Source organism: Rhagoletis pomonella, unplaced genomic scaffold, assembly GCF_013731165.1.
Source record: "Rhagoletis pomonella isolate Grant_MI unplaced genomic scaffold, Rhpom_1.0 Rhpom_scaffold_00003, whole genome shotgun sequence".
NCBI lineage: Eukaryota > Metazoa > Arthropoda > Insecta > Diptera > Tephritidae > Rhagoletis > Rhagoletis pomonella.
This window is the reverse complement of record NW_023458557.1, coordinates 33,336,708-33,347,638: the sequence shown is the minus strand read 5'-3', so window position 1 is coordinate 33,347,638 and position 10,931 is coordinate 33,336,708. Positions and strand designations below refer to the sequence as shown.

Below are 10,931 nucleotides of genomic sequence, written 5' to 3'. Positions count from 1 at the left end.
CAAACGGCTCGGAGAGGTCCTTCCCTATTCTGACGGAGCTGGTGGTATTGCTCAACGTCATTTTACACAGCCGTATTAGTTTCGCGGGGATACCAAATTCAGACATCGCGGCATAAAGGCAACTTCTCTACAGTTAAACTGCTTTTTACAATACAATTCTGTACACACAGTGTCGCTTAATCTTATATTATAGGATCTCAAAAGTGTAAACAAAGCAAACGATAAAATTCATTTTGCTTTATTTCCGTAACGGTAAATATTCAAAGTCTGTGATATTGTAGGACGTTGTAACTCGTACTTGTAACCTATTTGAAACAAAATATTGTTTTCGATAATTTGTCGCTTATGATAAAATCGCAATTAGGGGTCGATATACATATATTATGAAACATGTACATACATGTAACATTGCCTCACATTTAAGTTTATCATAGTTAACCGTGTTTGCATTTCTGATACACTGTTACACACAAAATAAAGTTAACAGTTTTTTGTTGATATTCGCAATGTTTAGATGCTAAACATTTTTTGTTATTTTTGTATAAAGATTTGCGTTATATTTTATAAAACCCCATTTTGATCCAAGTATGCAACTGTGGAGGAAAATTTGGTAAAATGTGCAAAGCTTCAGCAAAACCTTCAGGAATGCAATTTTTAGTCCATTAAAATTTAGTGTAATAATGTGCAAATTCCAAATGTGTAAAAATTTAAATTTTTTTCATATAAAAAAAATCTGAAAATACTTTATATGGAAAGTCAGCAAAAAAACCTCAAGAATCAACGCGAATTTTTCGACGTTTGTAATTTGCACATTATTATACTAAAATTTACTGGGCTATAAATTTGCATACCTGAAGTTTTTTTTAGAAATTCTTATTAAAAAATTCGCAATTTTTCTGAAATTTTGCAGATTTTTCCTAGTGTTCGTACACAGTTTCATACATGGATTTATATGGGGCGTGCTAAAATATAAGTAAAATTTTTATAAAAAATTAACAAAAAATTGTTAGCATATAAGACATTGCGAATATAAACAAAAAATAAACCGTATACTCAATTTTGTAACAGTAAGGGCCGTTTTTACCATCTCTGGTTAACACTGATCCCCAGTTAAACAGTGTTACCGACGTTACCGACCCAATGTTAAATGAATGGAGTCAGTACCGTCGGTAACGATGTTTAACTGGGTTTTAGTGTTAACCAGATATGGTGAAAGTGGCCCTATGAATGTATGCATATACACTAGTTATTCCATGGCGATAATTTGTTATTCTAATTAATTTTTAACTCAAAAGCGATGTAAACAACACTACATATACAGTGAATCATTTAAAAATTATTTGGGCACTCAATTTCCTTTAAACGGGAAGAATTTAAAAGAAAATTTCCTATGACATATCAATTAAATATCACTAGAGTTCAACTTTAGCGTTTACTGATCCCGTTGCTGTTGGTGAAGCTTTATCAATTTCTGAGCATGCTGATCCTTTCACATTTACATTAGGCGAAACTCCATCTTATAAACCGTATACTCAATTTTGTAACAGTAAGGGCCGTTTTCACCATCTCTGGTTAACACTAATCCCCAGTTAAACAGTTTTACCGACGTTACCGACCCAATGTTAAATGAATGGAGTCAGTACCGTCGGTAACGATGTTTAACTGGGGATTAGTGTTAACCAGAGATGGTGAAAATGGCCCTATGAATGTATGCATATACACTAGTTATTCCATGGCGATAATTTGTTATTCTAATTAATTTTTAACTCAAAAGCGATGTAAACAATACATATACAGTGAATCATTTAAAAATGATTTGGGCCCTCAATTTCCTTTAAACGGGAAGAATTTAAAAGAAAATTTCCTATGACATATCAATTAAATATCACTAGAGTTCATCTTTAGCGTTTACTGATCCCGTTGCTGTTGGTGAAGCTTTATCCATTTCTGAGCATGCTGATCCTTTCACATTTACGTTAGGCGAAACTCCATCTTTTGATTGTGTTTTCTGTTCAGCTGACGATATCGTTTTATAGTTGACGTATGTTTTTGTGCCCACTGACGTATGATACTTTTTTTTTGTTAGTATCCGCGTTGAATCTTTTGCGAGCTGCCACCGCTTAAACTCGATCATTTGCATGATTCTCACAGACATTTTTGGTTTACGTTGTATTATGTTAGCGAGTTTATTAAATTCTTGTGAATACATGAAAACCACCGGAATGCTAACATCATTGATTCCATCACCTGACATAGCGAACATAGGTTGTGTTTCCCCCGAAGATCCCGCCACATTATCACAAACTATTAGCGCAAGGGCACCAGCTGCTTGTGCCAGACGTGCTTTACTCACAAATGTACAATCCCCTCGTTCAGCAATAAGCACTTTGCCACGGATTTCATCACCATTTGTGAGCTCTTCACAAGCTGGGAAAGGTGCTGCCAAAATTAGTTCTCCTTCTACAAATTGTTCTCCTGTCAGCTCGAGACTAAAATGTGATGGGCCAGCCATCACCGCTGTCCACTCATTGGAATAATCATCTAAGGAATAAGCAACAGCCTAAAATTTTTTTCAAAAACACTACGTTAGTTTATTATATAATATTTAATACATAGTGTATGTTGTAGCTATGGCCGAGTACAACATAAAAATAGGTTCCGTATACATAGTTCCAGAACCCTGCACTTTTTTTCAAAACAACCTCTATGTTCGTACTTGATGCACTTATCTATTTACAGCTTGACTATTTTTGTTTTGAAAAGGGGATTTATATACCTTTAAAATGATGTATAACTAATGTGACCAACTATATCATAGCTCAAAGAAGTACAGAAACTGAAACCAAAAATAGTATGAAAGTAATCAGAAAAGGGTATAAGTAGAATATACAAAACTGGTAACAGTGTACCGATTCAACAAATTAATTGTATTAATTAAAAATCTATTACCGCTTATTCTCAGCGATCTACTAATCGTACAAGTCAAGTATCAGATTAAAATGCTCGATCTGAAACTTTTCAGATTTAAAAATCAATAGACCAATTTTGAAATATTTGCACGGAAAAAATTTTTAAAATAACACAAACGGCAATAACGCAAATTTGTGTTATTTCCCAATTGAATGTGAAACAAAACAAATTTGCTTTATTTCATTTCTCGTTGAGCACCAAGACCTGCTTTTATACTTAACAATTTGAGTAATAAAGCAAACTAGTGCACATATGTACGTAGTCACCCAGTTACATTTGACAAAAAGTAGTACATGAACAAGTTAAATGGACGGATTTGTAAGTATACAATTTTGAAAGTGCCCGGCGTCGCGGCGGTCCGCGTTCGCGCGCCGTCCCGCGCCGCGTTCGACGTCGCGTTCGCGTCCCCGACCCCTCCCCTCCTTTCGCAATTATGTACTGGTGGCATTATAACCGTTTAGAAAAAGGAAAAATGATAAAATAACACTAGTTCACTTCTGAAACTGCTTTTTAATGTCCAAGTAATGGGAATTATTGTGTATGGTGTTATTGCATCCTGCATCCCACCCATAGTGGAATTTACCAGGTGCCACTGCTTTATTTGAAAATTTGCCTATAAAATGCCGAATGTCAGAAAATAAAGCGAGAAAGCTGTTTTATTACTTCATGTCAAGGTACATTGAACAGGTAGTATCAGTAGAGCAGCTGATTTGATTTATTTTCAAATTATTTGGTCTCGAAAATGTCAAATATTTTTAATTTTTTCTCACAAAAATTCTGAATTGTTAAAATCCATTTGCATGTGAAACCTTTTTCCATACAAAACAAGCGATTGAATAGCAGCTTTTGGAACGTTCGCCCAACTCAGCAGCACAACCGCTGATTACTGGCCCTTGTAAAGGATGGATCAATGCTTCGAGAAGCAAACAAATTTGCTAGGAGAGAAAGTTGCAACAATTTTTATTTTTTCCAATTTAAATTTATTATTATTTTTGTATTTCACATGGCACCCTTTGATTTAGAAGAAAAAATTCAGAACAGTTGTTGACACCAGAAGCAACAACAAAATACACGCAAATGTTGTTTTTGCTCTACTGATACTACCTGTTTAATGTGCCTTGCTTCATGTGTTTATTGCGACAGGGTTTCATGCAAACATTTTAAGGTTTTCCAGCAATGTTTTTAACATATATTATAAAGCATGCAGAAAAAATTCATACAAAAGCGATATGTCCAATATGCGGAACAGCTTTTAAAGACGATGCTTTTCCTGTATTTTGTTAGACTTTTCATAAGTGTAAAAATATTATGTGAATATTACCTTCTTCATATGAATCATATCACATTTTTTGTTTAATTCAAGGCATATCAAACAGGTTTAGAGCATTTGAGCAAAAACAACATTTGCCTGTATTTTGTTATTGCTTCTGGCATCGAAGGTGCCAAAAACTGTTCTGATTTTTTTCTTCTACATCAAAGCGTGCCATGCGAAATACGAAAAAGGTAAAAATTTTAAATTGAAAAAAATGAAAATTGTTGCAACTTTCTTTCTTAGTAAATTGGTTCGCTTCTCGAAGCATTGATCCATCCTGTGCCAGGCCCAGTAATTAGCGGTTGTGCTGCTGAGTTGGGCGAGCTTTTCAAAAGCTGCTATTTAATCGCTGGTTTTGTATGCAAAATGTTTAACATGCAAATAGATTTTAACAATTTAGAATTTTTGTGAGATGAAATATTTGACATTTTCGAGAACAAATAATTTGAAAAAAATCAAATCAGCTGCTATACTGATATTACCTGTTCAATGTGCCTTGGCTTAATTGTATTTTTGGAATAAACAAAGTTCTTTTTCCTTCTGTCAGTAAACTGTTTTTTTTACAAATAGTATAAATAAGCAATGGGAAATAAGGCAAAATTTGATTTATTTCCAACCTTTGTTGGAAATAAAGCAAAACTCAGATTTTGGTATTATTTCCCATTTAAAAGTGAAATAAAGCAAATTTTGCGTTATTGCCGTTTGTGTTATTTTTTTTTCGAAGATGTCTGCCACCCCGCTATGGAGATATCTTACGAAGTTATAAGTGATGGTCAAAATTGCGGTACCCAAGCATACGAACCAAATATTCGCTTGATTTTTCGAAAGCCAACTTTAACAAGTAAGAAAGTCTATGTTCGGGCGGAGCCGAACATTAAATACCCGGCGCAAGTATTAAATATATGTTTTTCACCTTTCCGAAAGCTACCGCTACATGGTAAGCCGGGTTGTATCAATTTTGAGTAAATTAGCGTCCTTAAACTTCGAAGTATTGAAGTTTCAAGCATTTCCGAAATTTACTGTTATATGAAAAGCGGCCATAATTTTAGTCCGATTTCAATAATTTTCAACGTTTTGCTTCTATGTGGCAAGCAGAATAACCACACCGAGTTTGGTACAAATTGGTAGAACGGTTACCGAGATACATATGTATATGTGATCATTAGTGGGCGGAGCCACGCCCATTTTCCAAAATTTTATCATAAACGTATTTCTTGGTAAAAAATTGTTGAAAGCACCAAATTTTTATAAAGTAGCTTTAATATTTACTGCTTTATCGAAGATTTCGTATTTCTCTAAAATTTTCGGCCACTTCGTATGTTATACCAAGGCCAACAACTGTGCCAAGGTTGGAAGAAATTGGTGCAGCGGTTACCAAGATATACACATGTAACCATAAGTGTGCGTGTCGAGTTATCGTGTGCACAGACGGACGGACGGACGGACAGACAGTCACCGCTTAATCCATTTCTCTTTTCATTCTGATCATTTATGTATACATTTGTCTATATCTATCTCGAATCGTTTTTTCTGTTACAAACAACCGTTATGTGAAAAAAGTTATAATACCCTTGTGCACAAGTGCACTCGGGTATAAAAAGCTTAACAAAGAACTGTCTAAATGGTCGTGGCCTGCATATAAAGAAAATATTGAACAAAGCGTTGCACTTTTTAATTTTACTTTGCATACATTATTTCAAAAGCATGCGCCCAAACGCATGTATGTTCCTGAAGAACAAACACAGTTACGGTTCACTAAGGCAGGCCTTCCCAAAGTGGGTGACACCTGGGGTTCCGTTAATGGATAGAGTATACTAGTGGTGCGGACAAATTCTTTAGACTTTCCATACACAACGCAAGCGGTTTGATCAAACTTCAACATGGCGGCCAGAATACCAAAAAATTTAGATATTCATTAAAATTACCTTCAGCGGCTCGTCAAACCCCATACACAACACAAATAGCTTGTAGCAAAGGGATATTTCGCTCTTAAGCGTAGTTCCCCAGTACGTTTTGTCAACGTAAAATTGAATCAGAAGATTTTCAGAAAAATAGCCGAAAACGTAAACTTTTCACAACCACTTTCGGTACTTTTGTAGACCTAATCCGCGTTTCATCCACTTTTCTTCCCGTTTTTGGATTAATTTTCGGATTGTTTGCTGGCTGGGCTGTTCTCGTAACAAGCGCAGTAGCTTCGCGTACGTGTATATATTACTTATTCTTTGGAACTTCGCAATCACACTGTGAAAGAGCGAATCAACACGATTTTAGAGGCAGTCTTCCCGTGTTAGTGAGGTACCCATTCGCAATGCAAATCGAAGAAGAACGAAGTACTTCAGACTTACGCCACTAGCAACGACATTTTTAAAGCTATCGACAAATTTGTACATAACAATGGTTTGAAATGGAGCAAGTGTGCGGATATTTGCGGTGGTTGGAAAAACGAAAGGAGCGATGTCGAGGATGAAGCAAGAGGCAGAAAACGCCACGAGTAGTCACTGTATGATCTCTCGGTATTCCCTGGCGACAAGGAAAATTCCGCCGCTAGATTTAAAACCCTTACTGGATGACGCTGCGAAGATAACAGAGGCCTGCGAAATTAAAATACATCTCTGGTTTTTTATAGCACGTCGAGATTTTTTTATTGGTGACATGTATATTTTAGAATTTCTAGCAATTTGCATGAAAACTCCATAAATAAACAAAGTAATCAGAAAAACGTATGCTACTTCAAAGTTAACGCTAAGAAAATTGATAAAAGCCCGTTTCACTAGCAATTTCCATATAAAATTCAAAAAATTAAAATCATTTAAAAATTATTTTCTTAGCGTCAACGCGCATTACCAGCGTTAACTTGGAAGGTTTAGAAAAAAAACACTGCCTGAGGATGGCTTCAGCTGGATAACAAACCCGTTTTCATGTGGCCCGAAAAGTAAACTTACTGAGATGACAAATTAAGCATTTGAAAACCTTCTGAATATCAGTGAAGACACACCTTGAATATTAAATACTACTAGGGGAGCCAAGAGAGTTCTGGATGCAAGTGTATGCAGAAAACACTGCAGTTGGCAAGATTGCATTAAAAATACTAGTGATTTTTAGACCCTTATTATGAGTTGCATTCGATTTTCGATCTTCGCTGGTTATCTAAGATTGAACATCGAAAGTGAAATTATGAGCTATGCAACCGTGTCGAAATTTTCGTTGAGTATCAAATTTTCTGTCGAGCAGAATTTTGTTTTCGATGTACACCATCGGCGAAATGTTAGAAAATTGTGAAAAATGTATGATTTTGCATTTGTTTTTTACTTTATGGCGGCTAGACACTAATTTTAAAATTTTTTATTAATTTCATGCAGTTCTAACGTCGTGAATATTAAACACAAGCTCGAAAGGCTGGTTTTACTTGTGAAAGAAAATCCCAATACTCAGTTTGCACGATCTCTGAGAACAAAATCCTAAGCTGTTAATAGTTTTAAAATATTTTAAATAGATTTGGCTCAGAAACGCCTCTTTAGACAGTCGGAAGTTTTTAATAAATCTGTAGACAAATTTCTTAAATATATTTTGTCAAAATATATTCGCAAGACTATACATAAACCCTCTTAAACATTTTCCACTCCTAGCCAGTTTACCAAGCTCTCATCCTCTGGCGAATCGTTGAACCAGAACTCCGTTGTACTCATTTATACCACGTTTTTATAAACTCACTTTCTTTTTTATTTCATTTTAATTTGCACAAATTTACATACATATGAATAAGCACACAATTTAATGAGCGTCATAATACCAAATGTAAATTCGTTCGATCAGCACTTTCGACCACAGTCGAATGCAACTTATAATAGGGGCCTTACTTTTACATTTCTATGTGAGACTGCATTTTCAACAAATGCTTACATAAACAAGTAATTTTTAAGCAAAAAAAAAAACAAAACCGATTTCAATTCCCATCTAAGAATTTAAGACTATCGTTAATCTATTCAAGATCCAATGATCGGATTTAAACCAAATTAGACCACCTATCAGGTGACACCTTTCCTTTAAAAAAGAATTATAGTTATCGGTTAACGTGGTCCAAAGTTATGCGGTAGCATACACAGAAAAAAAATAATAAAAAAATATTCCGACGAATTGATAAACTTATCCTTCACAGTCGGTTAAAAACAAATACACCAGCAAGCTTTCAGCGTCAAATGATTTCAGGGTAAAATTGTCAAAGTTCCCAATAAACGTAAAGGAAATAATGGAATTATCAAAACAATTTCAGTCCTCACATTTAAGCTAAAGGAGCATAAAGTTTGCATTGTGTTTTCTTGTTTTCGTAGACATTTGAAGAGTAGGGGTACCGCGAATTTTTTTTAGCACAACAAGGGTGCCGAGGTGAAAAAAGTTTGGGAACCCCTGCACTAAAGAACTGAGAAATTTGAAAAACAGAAAGCTACGTTATTTTAGATTACACAAAAACCCGGTTTACACTCACACTATGTAAATTCCTCACTTTTGCGTCATAAGTTTTTTGAATTAAACAAAAAGGGTTATAAAGCTTACTTGTGTAAAATCAAACGGCGTATAATATATAGCCCCAAATCATTTTATGACTTCGTAAACTCCAAGCGAAATGTACGTGGGTTTCCTTCCGCCATGAAGTATCAAGTGATAATCAAACAATTTCTAACATGTGCGCTCAGTTTTTCAAATCCAATTATTCCATTAACTCACATGCTAACATTGACTATCCTTTTAAACTATGTCCAATTAACTCAATAAATATCCCAGTAATACCCCCGATGATGTTGTAGTTTATTCGAAATCCTTAAAGCAGTCCTTCAGTTGTGGCCCTGACCAGATCCCTACTTGTATTCTTAGAAATTGTGCCGATTATCTCCATGAGCCGTTAACAGCGTTATTTAATTTATCTCTTAAAGAAGGCGTTTTTCCAACTATATGGAAGGAATCGTTCATAACCACGTTACATAAAAGCGGTAACAGATCTTCAGTGGAGAACTACCGGGGAATAGCTAAGCTTTCTGCAATTCCTAAATTATTTGAAGCAATAATAACAAATCTGTTGACGCATTCTATCTCTTCTAGCATTTCATACAGTTAACATGGGTTTCGCAAGGGCAAATCAACTTCTACAAATTTACTTGAATTAACGTCCTAAATCTCAAAAGCATTTAATAAAAGCAAAACTGCTGATGTTATTTATACTGACTTCAGTAAAGCATTTGACATAGTGTGCCACTCGTTGCTCATCTATAAACTTGCCCCCCTATTATGAATTTTCATACGATAGACGGTAACCGCTTGCAAGCGTATCGTATAAAATGAGTTTTCGTATTATGGTTTCCGCACGCCCGATAGATGTACCATTGTGAAGAACAGTGGTATTTGTTTACCATTTGTTGTGAATTTAAATGAAACAGCTGTTCTTGTCTAGCTAAAATATTTTCAAAGAAAACTTAAAAGTCGCGCAAGCTTCCCATAAGCCATACAAAAGTTAGAAAAAACATGTTTCCTTCAACCTCAATTGCGTTTTATCTAAATTCAAATGAATAAGTTGATGATCCTCTCATAGAAGCTACAGTAAGAAGGCAATTCAGAGATGCTTCCAATCCTCTGGAGGTGAACTCGATAATGTAAGTAACTGGAATAAGTTTTATTTGTTAATTATTAAACCAAAATTCTTTAGATTTTAGAGAAACTTTCGACTTTCGAAAGAAGCTGTTATATATACATAAAAAGCCTCCTCCCAAATATATTAAAGACTTTCATAACTGTGAGATTTCTTGCTCAGGGATCATACCAACAGAGTGGTGGCAATAAGGCGTTACTTGGATTAGCCCTACCTACGGTTACATCTGTGTTTAAAAAAAAATGTGCATACTTCAAACCGAATTTATCAATAAAATAGTGCTCGGAAATTCGAAATCTTTATTTTAAATGAAAAGTTTAATCCTTTCGCTACATGTGTATATTAAAGTTTTTAGATTCGGGTCACGCTTTGGGCACATTGTAAAAATACCTAAACCGTACCCATCGGAGAAGTAATACGCTTAACTCGATGTTTTGTTGCCGCAATTTTCGGGATAAAAAATTTCAATATTTTATTCAGATCGTTTCCACAACTTCATGTTATTCATTTTAATACTTACATTATTTTATATTTGTTAAATTGTATCGTATCGTATAAAAATGGACAACCGCTTGCAAGCGTATGGAATTGAATAGCTGATACCATAGCTATCGTATGGCAATACCAAAATTTAACGCTATACGAGAAACGATAGCTATCGAATATCATACGCTAGAATTTAACTCGTAATACGGCATAACAGAATGCAAGCGTTTACCGTGTATCGTATGGATTCATAATAGGGGGGTTGATCTTCTTGATCTTCCACCTAATTTTCTACATTGGATCTCTTCATACCTCTATGATAGATCACAAAGGGTAATGTTTAAAAATACTATATCTAACGTCATTGATGTTACTTCAGGAGTCCCGCAAGGTAGGTTCCGTTCTTGCTTTTTATAAACGATATTTCTACAGATATACAATTTTCCAAAATTTTAATGTATGCAGATGATGTAAAGCTTTATAAATCGTGCGTTTCAATTAAATAAATGTCTTTGCTACAATCAG

General features: G+C 34.9%; 1 protein-coding gene across 3 annotated transcripts in view; it reads right to left on the bottom strand.

Moving 5' to 3' along the window:
* Positions 1–10,931, bottom strand: part of LOC118735153 (ER degradation-enhancing alpha-mannosidase-like protein 3) — a 434,164-nt gene that overhangs the window by 157,041 nt on the left and 266,192 nt on the right. Inside the window, exon 7 of one of the 3 annotated variants that reach the window (XM_036464788.1) lies at positions 1,729–2,581. The exons of the other annotated variants lie outside the window; for them this stretch is intronic. Coding sequence (XP_036320681.1) covers positions 2,573–2,581 — 9 coding nt within the window. The 3' untranslated portion in view covers positions 1,729–2,572. Of the gene's footprint in view, positions 1–1,728; positions 2,582–10,931 lie in introns of those variants that run through there. 3 annotated transcript variants of the gene reach the window in all.